The sequence below is a fragment of the Trachymyrmex septentrionalis genome, unplaced genomic scaffold (assembly GCF_001594115.1).
Source record: "Trachymyrmex septentrionalis isolate Tsep2-gDNA-1 unplaced genomic scaffold, Tsep1.0 scaffold83, whole genome shotgun sequence".
In the NCBI taxonomy this organism is placed as follows: Eukaryota; Metazoa; Arthropoda; class Insecta; order Hymenoptera; family Formicidae; genus Trachymyrmex; species Trachymyrmex septentrionalis.
The window spans coordinates 2,835,850-2,850,411 of NW_017306018.1; the positions used below are offsets into that span (position 1 = coordinate 2,835,850).

General features: G+C 34.5%; 1 protein-coding gene across 2 annotated transcripts; it reads left to right on the forward strand.

Moving 5' to 3' along the window:
- Positions 1-7,623: 7,623 nt before the first annotated feature.
- Positions 7,624-12,695, forward strand: LOC108755086. 2 transcript variants are annotated; one of them, XM_018497873.1, is made up of 7 exons: positions 7,851-7,878; positions 8,031-8,402; positions 8,923-9,214; positions 9,343-9,441; positions 9,646-9,807; positions 9,909-10,146; positions 10,257-12,695. In XM_018497873.1, the coding sequence occupies exons 3-7, from the start codon at positions 9,154-9,156 to the stop codon at positions 12,571-12,573; spliced, it is 2,877 nt and encodes a 958-aa protein (XP_018353375.1). In that variant the 5' UTR covers positions 7,851-7,878; positions 8,031-8,402; positions 8,923-9,153; the 3' UTR covers positions 12,574-12,695. The 2 variants fall into 2 exon arrangements, with proteins under 2 accessions (XP_018353376.1, XP_018353375.1); XM_018497874.1 differs by lacking the exons at positions 7,851-7,878; positions 8,031-8,402 and adding an exon at positions 7,624-7,839.
- Positions 12,696-14,562: the final 1,867 nt, after the last annotated feature.

Sequence of the window (14,562 nt, forward strand, 5' to 3'; positions counted from 1 at the left end):
TGCGGCGTTCTCATTTCCTGTTCGGATGCGTTGGTGAGTGAGCACTTGGCTTCTTATCTGCGGCGTGTTTAGTTTTTAAGGTTTTAAAGTTTTTAGTTTACTTGTTTCTTATGAGTTCCCTTCCTTTTCCGTTTTTCAGTCAGCACTTGACTATGTTTCTTAACATCGGTTTGATTGCCCCATGGCATATACAACATTAAGCTATAATACGTCAAGATCCATCACATTTGCTGATTTCCTCGCGTTAAAAATGTTGCGCCACTGAATGTTATCGATTTATCATTATTTTTTTGTTGTATTCTTTTATGTCTTTTATATTATATTCTTTTTACATCTGAGGAGGGCTCAATCCAGCAGCCGAAACTTGTTTGTTTTATTATTTTATATCTTAATATACGCCGTTTTACTTGTTATTTTATTTTATTTTATTTCATGTATCTATGACTATTATTTTTAATTATATATATTATACGACGACTCTTTTTCGCCATTTATTTTGTTTATTTTGTTTATACATAAAGAGTCTTTACACCGAGATATAGATAATACAGGAAGAATAAATAGATAAAGGGTGTTATCTATTTATTCTTCCTGTTCCTCGGGATAAAGTTCGCCTATTTGGCACTTGGTTCAAATATCTAATCCAACGACTCTGTCCCGAGTGGATTATTAGTTCAAAAAGGTAAATGTTATTCGGCTCGTCGCTATTGTAACCTCTCATGGTAGAAACAGATGGTCTACCGGTATTACTTGTTAATAATTTTTATGGTGATGACGAAAGTTTTTAGTCGAAGAAAAGAACTGTGGAGTCAGGACGAAACAATGTTAAGCAATTGAAAAGCACCCAAGGTGTGTGCATGAGTAAATATGCAACAATGGTTCACTATGTTAAAAACATAAATTCACTGCTTTTAAAATATAAATTCATTACTTTAGTAGAGAATTTATGTTTTTAAAGCATAACCCAGATAGCCATATACGTCCTGACAACGTTAAAACAATATCGCAAACGTATGTTGAATACGTCGTCAAGATATTCAAAACGCGTCTGTGACGCATAAAGAATTTCTTTCAAATCTATTATGTCCGCGGTTTCTTATCCCGTAGACTTTCGTAAGGAGCTTCTAGTGATATACCGTAGTTATTTTGAGATGTATGAGTACGCTTTATTATATATCCAGTACGTCTCTATAGTATCTGCATTATCATAGTGGTGTCTCTAGTATGTCATATAAACACGCACGCACGCACGCACGCACGCACGCACATATGGAGTATATATAGTGCAGTTGCTACTATAAAATTGGATTTTAATTTTTTGAAAATATTTGCTCTTATAAAGGGTGTCCCAAAATTAACGCAAGATTTGAATTAAATAGAAAACACAGTTTTTAGTCTTTTGATTGTTATTTTTTTATTGAATCATAAAGTACATAGGATAGGGTTATTTGTGGAATAACACATCGGGCAAATGGCCTCCACGGCTTTGCATGCACATACGCACTCGTTTGTCGAAATTTTCCATGACCATTTTGCATAAATGTGGCTGAATTTCGTTGATGCAGCGTTGAATCTCCTCCTTTAATGCACGGGTGGTTGTGGGCTTGTTGACATAGACCTGTGATTTCAAATAACCCCATAAAAAGAAATCTAATGGTGTTAAATCACACGATCTAGGGGGCCAATTCTGATCACCTAAACGAGAGAGTACACGACCTGGAAACGTCTCATGCAGTAACTGAATTGTTTCACGAGCTGTATGGCATGTGGCACCGTCTTGTTGAAACCACATATTGGCCACATCAATATCATCCAATTTCGGCAGAAAGAACTGTGTTATCATGTAGCGATATCGAGCACCAGTAACAGTCACTGCTTGACCAGCCTCATTTTCAAAAAAGTATGGTCCAATGATGCCTCCAGCCCAAAATCCACACCGAACAGTGACACGTTGTGGATGCATTTGTTTTTCGACAATCACATGTGGGTTCTCCGTACCCCAAAAGCGGCAATTTTGGCGATTAACAAAAATTTCTACCTCGACCAAAATCTTGTTTAACATGAACTGTGATATCTTCGTTATATGTCAACCAAAATGAATGAAACTTTGACAGATGATAGGGAAATGTTAAACCTTTCAAATGCATGTTTGAACGCACAGATGTTGCCACTGGTTGCTGAGATGTGGTTCGTGTCCGGGAACATATTTGTCGCACTGTGTACTTCTATCAAAATTTGGGCTCTTCCCCTAATAACAGATCTCCAAGTTCCAAAGAATATTTAGAGAATATCTCTATGTCCTAAGGACGTTCGCCAGAAACGTCCCTCGAATAAAGTGTGTGCTACTAGGATCTTAACATTCACCTACGGAGTAGAAAGAAAGAGACCAAACCAAACTCGAGGATAAAAATGGATTCGAAACACAGTGTTGGAAAACCCATGGAAAATCGGGACTATGTATGTGATTTTAGTGCCATTGCGGGAAAAGTTGCAAGTATATACCACATGCTTCCGCGTACGGAATACACATGTTTGCACGTTTTACAATACTATATTTTTAATACAGACATTCCAATTTGTATAAAATTTAATTTTATTTGATTAAATAGTAAAAATGCATCAATATTTATTAAAAAATACCAATAAATCCATTTATGCATAGTCATAAATTATCATTAAATTATCGTTTTTTAACTTACCGACATTAAAAAACTTTGAAATTAAAAAGAATAAAAACAAGACTTAAACGACAACTTTTCTCCTCAGAATATATTCTACGCATAAAAATATACAAATTTACAGAATTACAGGAAAATAGGAGAAAAAATTTTTATCAAATCCTCTAAGTTGATAGTTTTTTTCCGACAGGAGCGCTCAAATTCTTGTTCTTCCATGTAACGCTTTTCCGGCACCATGTTTTGAGCCCATTTTTTTCGGGCCGCTTGAGTTTGGTCTCCTTCTTTTTACTTTGTGCATTTACCTTTGTCATTAATCGTACTTGATCGTACTTGATTGATAACCTATCAATCAAGAGAACGGATAGGAATACCTAGAGTCCCTAGTAAAACAGAATCTGGCCAGAGAGAAAACATGACGGCCCAAAACGTGTAACCGCAAAATGCTATCGCACACTACTGCTCACTGACAAAGTGGATGTAAACTACATAGCAACGTCCACTTTTCTTAGGGTATATCGTCCACTTTTCAAGGCTGGAGATAATAAATCAATATTTGATTCATATGTGTAATCGTGCTACATGTAACACGATTATATGAATCAAATATCAATTTATCATCTCCTAATGAGATGTCGTACGTAGTGTGAATCTTTTCCTTTTTTCAAGTACGCTGGGTTTATTCGGAGTGAGCTCAAGCAGTTCCCAAGAGATAAAACGAACAATACTTATGGATCTTCATGATATTCAAGGGCTACAACTGTGCAATGCGAAACATGGGGCGATAGTTCATTTTTATTTTAAAACCGTCTTAAATGTAATGTCTTATGGCCGCAGTACTCTTCCATAACACATAGTGCATAAGGAAATCAACCAATCAAAATTCTTTTTTTTCATGGAATGGAAAGAAAGGAAAGATTCTGATTAGTTAATTTGCTTATGCACTGTGCGTTATGCGTTATGCAAAAGTTTGTGCTGTGGCATTTAAAATGTTAATACAGTCCTCGGATTGACTTACGACATCTTAAGATTGTATTTAAGACAGTCTTTTTATAATATAAGAATCGACTATGAATATCAAACTGTTTTGTGTCGTGAATTTGGTATTGAATCTTTCTTTGTGCAAGAAAAATAAGAATTGACTAATCACAGTCAAGTATTCCTCTCTTATTCGATGGTAAAAAGGGAATTATATTCGTGATTGATCAATTTTTATAGATTACACTATTACGGCATACGCCATTAAGCCAGGAACACTTAGAAAAAATCAGTAAGGATATCGTAAGATTGGATTCGCTACTGGCCTTACGGTCTCTATCGTGAGCAATTCGCTTACTGACTACGTTTTACGTAACTTAATTTTTACTACTTAATTTTTTTAAAAGGTCCAACAAAATTCAATGTCCATTTATCAGGATCAACATTTCCTGAAGAATTGATAGAATCAAAATTCGAAGATTTTCCGGAGAAATAGATTTTTGATCTATATTTTTTCATTCTGGGATCGGATCTTTATTAAAGACAATTTTAATAAGTTTCGTTTTGACTAAATCCGAAAGCATGTGTTGAATGTCTTTGTTTGTAATATGAGTCGATCGCGTTATCTGAAATTCGTGAAAGAGCATTAGCGTTTGTATTTGTTTTTCCTAACTTGTAAACTATCTCGTATTCGAACTCTTCTAATTTTAATCTCCATCTCATTAAGCTTGAATTTGGATCTTTTACATTCATCAGCCAAATTAGAGATTTATGATCAGTTATAATTTTGAATTCTCTTCCGTACAAGTATTGTCTAAAATGTTTGGTTGCCCATACAATAGCTAATAATTCTTTTTCAGTCGTGTTGTATCATGTTTTGGCTTTATTTAAAGTTTTGGAGGCAAAAGTCAGTGACTTGTCCTTGTCTATTGTCCCTTAAGACAGGATAGCGCCTATCGCCTCATTGCATCTGTGATTATCTGTGATTATGCATCTGTGAATATGAAAGGTTTGTTCCAGTCTGGAGTATGACAATACAGTTTGAGATAATGAGTTTGACAATACAATTCATTAATTTAGTTTTTAAAAAGTCAAACGAATTTTGTCATTTATTTTTCCATTCAAAAGTTGAAGACTTTTGAAGGAGCTGTGTGATGATTTTGCTATCTTAGAAAAGTCCTTAATAAACTTTTGATAATACCCAACTAATCCCAGAAATTGTTTGATCCCTTTAGAATTCCGTGAAACTGGATAGTTTTTGACTTTTTCTACACGATTCGGATTAGGCTGTATACCTCGTTTTTCCGAGATCACATCTAAATATTCAAGTTCGAGTCTCAGATATTCACATTTGTCCGGTTGAAGTTTTAGCTCTACTTGCCTGAGTCTTTCAAATAATAGCTTCAAATTTCTATTATGTTCTTCAATAGTTTTTCCGTGAACTATTATATCGTCAATATAAACAAAGCAATTGTTTCCTATTAGTCCTTTTAGTCCCTTATTCATAATTTTTTGAAAGGTCGGAAGTGCATTCTTCAGACCGAAAGGTATGCGAGTGTATTCATAATGGCTATTTGGAATGGAGAAAACTGTTTTTGGAATATCTTTAGGATTCATTATTTAATGGAATCCTGATGCTAAGTCAAAGGCTAAAAAATAACAAAAATAAGTTCCGTCAGGTCCCTGGTAAATCTCTCATTGATGTGTTGCTCCGAGACTCGATTAAGAAGTTGACGCTCGTGAAAATTTTGTTGGTTTCGTTGCTGGTGGAATGCTTTAGTTCTGCATTCTTTTTCCTCATGTCCTCGCTTCTTTCAATAATACAATAGCCACATTCTTAATGTTGAGATTAAGGTTTTTGAATAGGTTTTCTTGAGACTTCGTTGCGTTGTACTCGTATGCGTCTTCTTAACTGGAGTTCTCTTTCGAAAGCTCTCGCTTTCGAAAACGCTTGATTTAGAGTGTCCAGCTCGAAATAATAAAAGTGATCTCCAATTTCTGATTTTATATTACGGCGGAAAATCTCGATGGACTTCCGTTGGCAAAGTTCCTCTTGAATACAAATGATTGTGACTCCATTGCTTTGCGAATTAATTGTGATGATAATGTCATTGTGTATTCGGAGAAAACGATTTATGAATTCGTCAATATTTTCATTATATCGTTGGATACACGTGTCTCTTTGTACTTCCAGTGTAGTGAGATTTTGAGTTTTTCCGAACAGGTATCTCAATTTTTCGAAAAGCCATGGAAAATTTGGCGTAGCGTCGATCCTTACTGCGCCCTTCACTCTTCCTGTGAGTTTCTGCGCAATGATGCCACAAAGAAGTAGTTTGTGTTGATTGACTGCTAGTCGCTTCACTGCGACTTGAATGTGCCCAATAAAAGATTTGACGTTGAGTCCATCGAATTCCGGGATTAGATGCATTGCTTTGTCATATGTATTTATTAAAATCTCGAGATTCTCTGATTGAACAGTCACCGACATTGCTTCCAAAAATCGCTCTCGGAATGGATTTATTTGCAATTTGTTCATTTGATCTTTAAGCGCTTGCACAACGTCCGTAACTTTTAACAATTGTTCTGCTAATATATTTAAAGTAAGCGTTCGCGAGATGAGCTTTGTGCGAGCGACACATTGGAGTAGTTACGAAGATTTTTTATTCTAATATATTAATGCTTGCGCTTGAGTCAGAAGAGGTATCGGAAGGAATTGATCTTATCCTTCTGTAATTTGTCCACGCCTGAATATTATCCAGTCTAGATGTTGAGTTCGGTAAAGCGAAATAATCTTCGAGTCATCCTCAAAAATAACTAGTGTAACTAGTATATGACGTCTCAAAGTTAAAATACTTCAAACTACTGTTTTATGCACTTATTATCCCGCTACCACCAATTGTAAGATTCGCAATAATGTTCTTTCAAATTAAAACTCTTTATTCTTGATCTTGTACAAAATTTACTTTATTATAATTTTCGTTTCTAGATGCGACCGGTCTCGTAGAACTCAATGGATTGACTGACTTAGTCCAAACGTTCTCTATTTTAAGACTTTGGAAATGCTTCTCAAAAATTCGAGTTATTGAGTTGTTAAACAGATATCTTCCGTTTTTAGAAAGTTTTATTTCTATTGTTATTCTAAAGGGCCTTCGTCCATGGGTGAACAAGGGTCACAAAAAATGAAACATAAAGAAAATAAAGAAAAGATCGCATTTCTAACACTTTCTTATCTTAAGGTTAAATTCTAAAATAGGTATATGGACAATGATCACACCATAGGCTTTAAGCCATAGTGCCCATGGCACATACAAAATATAAGGCCGTAAGACATAATTAGTAAGCGAATTGCCCAATCACGGTAGAGACTGTAAGATCAGTAGCGAATCCAATCTTACGATATCCTTATTGATTACGTCTTACGTTTTTCTATGTGCTCCCGGCTTTGCTGCATATGGCAAACGGCATACGGTTACGGCCAATATAAACGCTCCCTTACCATAGCCTGTCTCTTATTAGAAAGCTCCCCTTATGTGTATGAGCACGCCATACTGCGTAATCACGCATAACCGCACGTGCAATTGCAAAGTAAGTTAAATGGCCGTTATTAAAAGAGCTAATTACTCCCTATCCCTATCGATTAGCTCGTACTGCGATAACATATGTCAAATCCAATGCACATGTACATACATACATATAAAGCAGTAGTGTATTTTTTTAAGACGAGGTCAACTCTGCCTATTTGATTCATGCGCATGACGACGCAACCATATTGAATTTCCTAGTTAGGGACGGATTTCCGAGATGAGATAGAACCAAACTTGGATTAATCAAGAAACCAAGAGACTACAGTTGCTTTCCATTTATACCGATTTTCAAATAATACTCACTTGTGACATCGTAATTTAGTTGAATTCGCGTTCTGACAAGGGAAATTTAACTGAATTTTTATCTATAATCTGCAAAATCGAGACCGTGGGTTTTAAGTCTCGTAAACTCACTTCACAAAGTTCAAAGTGAGGTTATGGCCTGTGTTGACATGTGATAACTTTTTATCAAAGTAAGCAAGTAGTGGCGTAATTAATCTGAGTCTGAGTTTAAAGATACTCGGTACTCACATTTTAGACTCAGTTTCACTTGTGTGTAAATGGAAAGCAACTTATGGACCGGTTTCATCAACACCGATTAGGTACTTGTTGATCGGCCGATTAACTTTGTCACCAGAATGGTAACCACCTTTGCCAACAGCAAAGCTTAAAAATCTGTCTTAATTTCTAACCTATTCATGATAAGGAAGAAGTGTAGCGTGGAATGATAAATTAGATCTTGAAATATAAATACATTTTGAGTGCATATTTAGAAATATGTGTTTTGTAACAGATTCATTGTCAAGAGATTATAGGTTAAACATGATAAGTTTTTATTTGATTTGGCAACAAAATTTAATCGACGGATCAAGTACTGATCGCGTAACTGGTGTCTGACTAGTAAAACATTGTCAAACATGGCGAAACCGGCCCTATGTCGATAGAATAATTTCATTGACTGAAAAGATATCGTATTAAGGTCACCAAAAATGAGATTTAAGTCTCAAATATAAAATCAGACTTGACTAGTGATTAATTTGTCGAATGCGATATTTCTAATTATGTGATTAATCGCATAATTTATTTGGCGACAATTGCTTGCTGTTGGAAAGAGAAAGATTAGATCAGCGACAACGAATTGTACACATACAGAATATGTAATAAAGTAAGCAATAGACTACTCGCCGATTAAGGCTACTTTTTTTTTGGGAAACAAATCGTAATTTATCATATACTCGAATACAGTTTACCACCATTGAAATGGAATGCGATTTGTGCAGTGTGTGCCGTCAACTTTTAATATTTAACCTTTTTAAAAGATTTTAGTCAAAGATGGTCAAAAAATAGAACAAAATGATGAAAACTGGTTTACGCATATATCTCCTCCCTAGCAGAGGCAAAGTATGTCGACTGAGTTTGAACAAAATTGTAAATGGAAAGCGACATGTATCGATTTGTGTCAACCGTGTCTCCTAAAAGGAAAGCAGCTTAAGCAGCCCATGTTAATCTGATGAGTTTAGTCAAAACTACAAGAAAATCAAGAAAATCGAACAAAAACAAGCGCCACGTTTCCATTGGTTTTCCGTACCTGCCAGTAGAGACGGCAGAGACCTCTGCTGCTTGCGGCTGCTCAATTATCCCTCTCTCTCTCTTTCTTTCTCTATTTTTCTCTCCTTCTCTTTCAGCGTGCCTGTTTCGTGCGAGAATTTCTCTTCCGGTGATTTAACCACAGCAACATCGCGAGAAAATTGTTCAGTGGCTTGAAACGACTTCAAATGCGATCCTGTTCCTGTCTTGGCGTGAGTCGATTCGCGGCTGTAGCCGGTCACCACGCTCTTCCGTAGGAAAATGGCGACAAGATAGACCCGGTGTTGTTTTGAAAGGTGCGTTTCTCCTGTGACGAGCGAGTGAATACCATGGATATTTCGAGTATGCTCGAAGTACAGGTGAAAGAAGAAACAGACGTCAAGGAGAACGGTAAGCATAGTAATAAACATAAGCGTGAAGGAGTAAACAGCAGTGACGTGCGTCTCCCGCGTAACTAGGATAATTTTCACGAGTATTACTTACTCTAACCTATTTATTTGGTGTGGTTTTCTGTTCAGTAACACCAGAAAATGATCAGCCATCCAGCGTGACCAGCATGGCCCTCGCCCCGTTCTCTCAAGAGGAGAGCAATTATCACAAGCTCATATTCGGCAACGGTCAGCTCTCTAAACAAGCATGCCTTGGCTTGTAACGTGTAGTTCCTAGTTTAGTTTGTAGTTTAGTTTCGCTTTCTAATTGCGCTCTAGAGCCTAAGGTTTGTTTGTATAAGAGATATAAATTACACGACGGAGATTTACTTCTCACGAAACTGTGAGAATTGTGCATTATAGTGTAAATTTAATGTTCAATTTTGTTTTTAGATATTGCATCGGTACGATTTCGTAGAATTCATTGTACAGCCTGCGACATACACATTGGTTCGGCTCCGGCACAAGCGAATAATATGTTTGAACATCCTGTACTTCGTACATTATTGTGTTCAAATTGTCGGGATTTTTATGGTGATGGCTGTTTTGAACAAGGTAATGTTATAATTAATGTATATTTGTCTTATGTGTTTCCTACTTATTTTTGCTTGTATCTGAATATGATTGTATAATCTGTATTTTTACTTTGCTCTCAGGTGATGACGCTACAGATATGTTCTGCCGTTGGTGCGCCAATGGTGGCAATTTATACTGTTGCTCCTATTGCAGCAATACATTCTGTTATAAATGTATAAGGAGAAACTTTTCGTCCTTAGTGAGAAAGAAGATCGAAGCTGATGAGAAATGGAAATGTTTTGTGTGCCATCCAAGTGATTTGTATAATGCAAGAGCTGTGTGCTGGGCTCTACTTCAACATGTACAAACAGTGAAAAGGTATTACAAAAATATTACATTACACGAATGTATTAATTTTTATTGAATTATATTTCATTCCAGTGTGGAAATCTTTATTGACATTCATATTTGATGCGGTGCTATTTTAGGATACTTTCGCAGGACAAGAAAATGAGCACTCAAGAGATCGAGGAGAAGATGAATTTGGACGAATCAACGTGTTGTCCGCGCAGAAGTAAACGTAAGCGACGAAGACTCGAATCCAATTCCGAGGAAGAAGACGAAACATATTCACCTAAAGCCAATGGGATACCAGGACATATAAAACGTAAACAACTGAGAAGATTCAGGCCGATGGTGCAGAATGGCATTGTTGTGAAAGGAACACAATTTACCAACCGAATACCAATTCCTATCAGACCACGCCCGACTGCGTTCCTTACCGGTCAATCTTTTAATGCCGAGTCATCGAAATCTGTCGTCGGTCATAAAAATTCAACTGTAACCCCTTCAGAGAGTATCGTCCTTTCATCGTCCAGTGTGATCAATTCAAATACTTCGTTACCGTCGAGATTCGATCCCAATGCGTTGCAGCAGCAATCGTCTCCTTTGTATCGCACATCTTTTATGAATCCCTCGGGATCCGCTGCTTACATTCAAACGCCTATTCCGATGAATCGAATTATTCTCCCGCCACAGTCACAGCCGCAGTTGACGTATCAGCCGCAGCAAGCGAGCTCTTATCAATCGTCGCAGTCGCTTCAATCTTCGCCAAACACAATGGTGTCTATACCTAATCCAGTGGACAGCAGACCTCTATTTATTCTTCCAAAGCCAAAAAATTTGGGTATAACGTTAACTCCTAACATAATCGATCTCGATAGCGATTCTGATGATGAACCAAGAGTTGTTGGACAAATTGATTTGACGATCGACACAGACAAAGACAACATCAATAAGATTGTACCTGTTGCTCTCACCTGGGATAAGAGTGACGACGATGGCGTAAGAGAGGAACAGCCTCTGAGAATGACATGCGCGACTATAAAAAAGGATGTCTCCTTCAGTGAAATGATGTTGCCACATAGTCAAGAATTGGATAAACTTTTAAACGATGCAAAGGAAAAGATGTATAATTTCTTTGACTTGAATAATACGGTCGAAAACATTGAAATAAAAGCACAACAGAAAATTCTGCATTTCTATTGCAATATGCGTGACACGGTCTTTCAATTGGTACACATCAACGATAGGATAGTACGCCAATACATTGAATGGAGGAGATCTCAGAAGACGGAAATGGAAACGGAAACATTGTCTCCGGTTAATGAAAATTCATTGGAATCGTCCCGAGAAAATGTAGATATTCCTTTAGATATGACTTGCGTCAACGATTCTGATACCGAATCTGATTACGAAAATCAGGAATGTCAAATAATAGAGCCATCCGATTTAGTTAAAGATAATAATATTATTAAGGATTTATTATTTTGTAAAAAAAATGTTGTGCATCGTGGTATTGGTGATAATAGTGTACACTTGTCTGTAGACAAAGCAATTCAGGTGTATGATATTGTTTCGAGGGATTATGAGAAATGCATTGGTTATTCTATACTTACGAAAACCACTTACGATTCGAAAATGGACGATAGTGTTTTGGATTCCCCACTTATGTCTGACAAGAATTTCGGCAAATATGAGGAACAGTTTATCTACTATTTGCAGCACATTGAGGATAATGGCATTGAGACAGAAGATTCGAAGGGTTTGATAGATTTGGAAGAAATGCCACTTCAGGAACTGCAAACGAATCTACCATTCACTTCGCATTTGTTTCAAGATATTGATTTATCAGTTGAATCTACTGATCAATTGAAAAATTTTCGCCAAGGAATAAATGTCGATGTATCTATTGTATCTACCAATCAATTAAAAAATTCTCAATCAGAAGAAAATATCGAGTCATCTGCTGTGTCTAGCGATCAACTAAAAAATTGTCAACAACGAGAGAAAAATATCGATTTATCTGTTTTATCTACCGACCAATTGAAAAATTGCCAACAAGAAGAAAATAATGATTTGTCTGTTATGCCTGCCAAACAATTGGAAAACTGTCAAGAGAAAAATATCGATTTGCCTATTGTATCTGTTGAACAATCGAAAAATTGCCAAGAAAAACACTTGAGTGATATCACTGACTCGGTGACCGAAAATGACAAAAGTGACACACTGGATAGGAACGACGAAGAAATTGTTAATAATTCTAATATTAAGATACAAGAAGTAAATATGGAATTGAACGATAAGTTTCAACCAACGGTATTGCCAGCAATTCATATAGATACAATGAACGATGATGTGATCGTGTCAGATAATGAAGCAAACTCAAATAAAAATAATATAATAAATATAGAAGTAGCTGCTTCCACGGAAAGTGAGGAGGATTGTACTATTATCGATGATTAATGAGAAGGGGTTATTTATTAATTGTATTGTTGTAGATTAAATACTCTTACCATTCAATTTTGGAATTGATCATTATACTAGAAATGCGTCTTGATTTGAAATTTTTATATTTTGCGATATCTCAATAATTTGTATTGTATAAAAGTTGTACATTTCATTTCTAGATTTTAAAAAGATCCGATGAAGTAAAAAAAAGTTCATTTTCAACGGGAATTCGCATTTATTCCAGATATACATATATCTAACATATTTTCAATTTATTAAATTAATGTCAAGAATATGCTTTAACAAATATCTTAGAAAAAAAAACTGAGATCTCTCTAAATCTTAGCAAATTAACAATAAATAATACAATTTTTTTTATTTTATGATTAAATGTAATAATATATGTACATATATACATTTTTCCTAATTTTCTACAAATTTTCCTTATTCAATAACAAAATCAGTGACATTGATCAGTTTTTTAGACAATTTATATTTTCGTTACTGAATAAAAATGCAACACAAATTTAAATTAAAAAATTTCAAAATTAAAAAATTGAAATTATAATGGAAAATTTGAAAAAAAAAATGTAAAATTAGAAAGATGAAAAATTAAATATCCGTATAAATACTCTTTGATAGTTTTGTATTTTCTAGTTTTCATAAAAAGGCAGCTTTTTATTTATTTTTTTTTTTTTCAATTTTATAAATTTTCGGCAGTTTAAAGGACATTTCTTTCTATCCAAAATTCTTCATTAATTGAGTATTATTCCTATCATCATTAACTATTATTAATTATCACTCCCATAACAATTAATATACGAAATATTTCGTACAGATGTAATGATGTGATTATGAAAATAATCGATACAGACATATTAATATTTTTTCTTACATATTAAACATACTGAATTTATTTCTTTTTATATTGATTATATATGAAAAATGTGAAGATTATATATTAATACAAGTGATAATTATTATTTTACTTTGAATTTTAAATAGCACAAAGTGCAATAAAATATGAAATAGGATTTTATTGAAAAACAATTTTTTCCACTATTTAACAATAAAAATCTTTCAATTTTGTTTAAACATGTAGTTTACATAAACTTGTACATAATAGCATTGAACGCTATGTAAAAAAATATAAATAAGATGTTAAACGATTTTTCTTATATTATATATATTAGCTTGACGAGTTATATTATGTAACCGATCACTGAATATTCTTTATTATTTCTATCAGGATATATATATATATATATATATATATATGCTACTCAATAAATACAAACACATATGTCATATCTAATTACTTGTAACTGCAAACTTATGTGTGTATGTCACGTTAAAATTTTGTGAGGAAAGAGAAGAAAAGTGTACGAAGAAAATAAATTGTTATATATCTATATATAAAACACGTAAACACGCTAGTCTACTTTAAATTTAATGTAATTTAACGCAAGTCTCGCGGTTAGGATATCCATTGGATATATTTTCTTTCAACGGCCATAATCATATCAGCAAACATTGCAAATTCTGCTCAGCACTGCATATAAATAAACTTATAAAATACATATATTATAAACGGTCAGTAAATGGCAATATCGTTTCTCTCCAACGTGTTTTTATTTCATTTTTCTTGTATACATTTATATCAATTCACAGAAACGTAACATTTGTCTAGTCAAATAGACCTCTTTTATTGATATACTTATCGGATTTATATTACATGTGAAAACGCATGTAAGTCTCGCTGTAATAATTTCACCAAAAAAAGTTTATTCATTTTTAATTTTATATACTTCAGGTATATATTATAAGAATTATGTGAATGTGAAAGTAATTGTATTAAAGAAAAAGTAATTTATAATAGAAAACTAAAGAAATATTAGAAATATTACTTGTCGTTTTTCGTGGACGTTTTTGTACATAAAAAATATTTTCCTATCTCTTTTTGTTACTGCGATACGTGAAAATTATTCGCGTTATGCTGCTCGC

Coding starts and splice junctions, on each gene's coding strand:
- LOC108755086 (XM_018497874.1), top strand. CDS start 9,154: ATGGATATTTCGAGTATGCTCGAAGTACAGGTGAAAGAAGAAACAGAC. Junction 9,215..9,342: donor AACAGACGTCAAGGAGAACG/GTAAGCATAGTA, acceptor TTTTCTGTTCAG/TAACACCAGAAAATGATCAG. Junction 9,442..9,645: donor CAAGCTCATATTCGGCAACG/GTCAGCTCTCTA, acceptor TTTTGTTTTTAG/ATATTGCATCGGTACGATTT.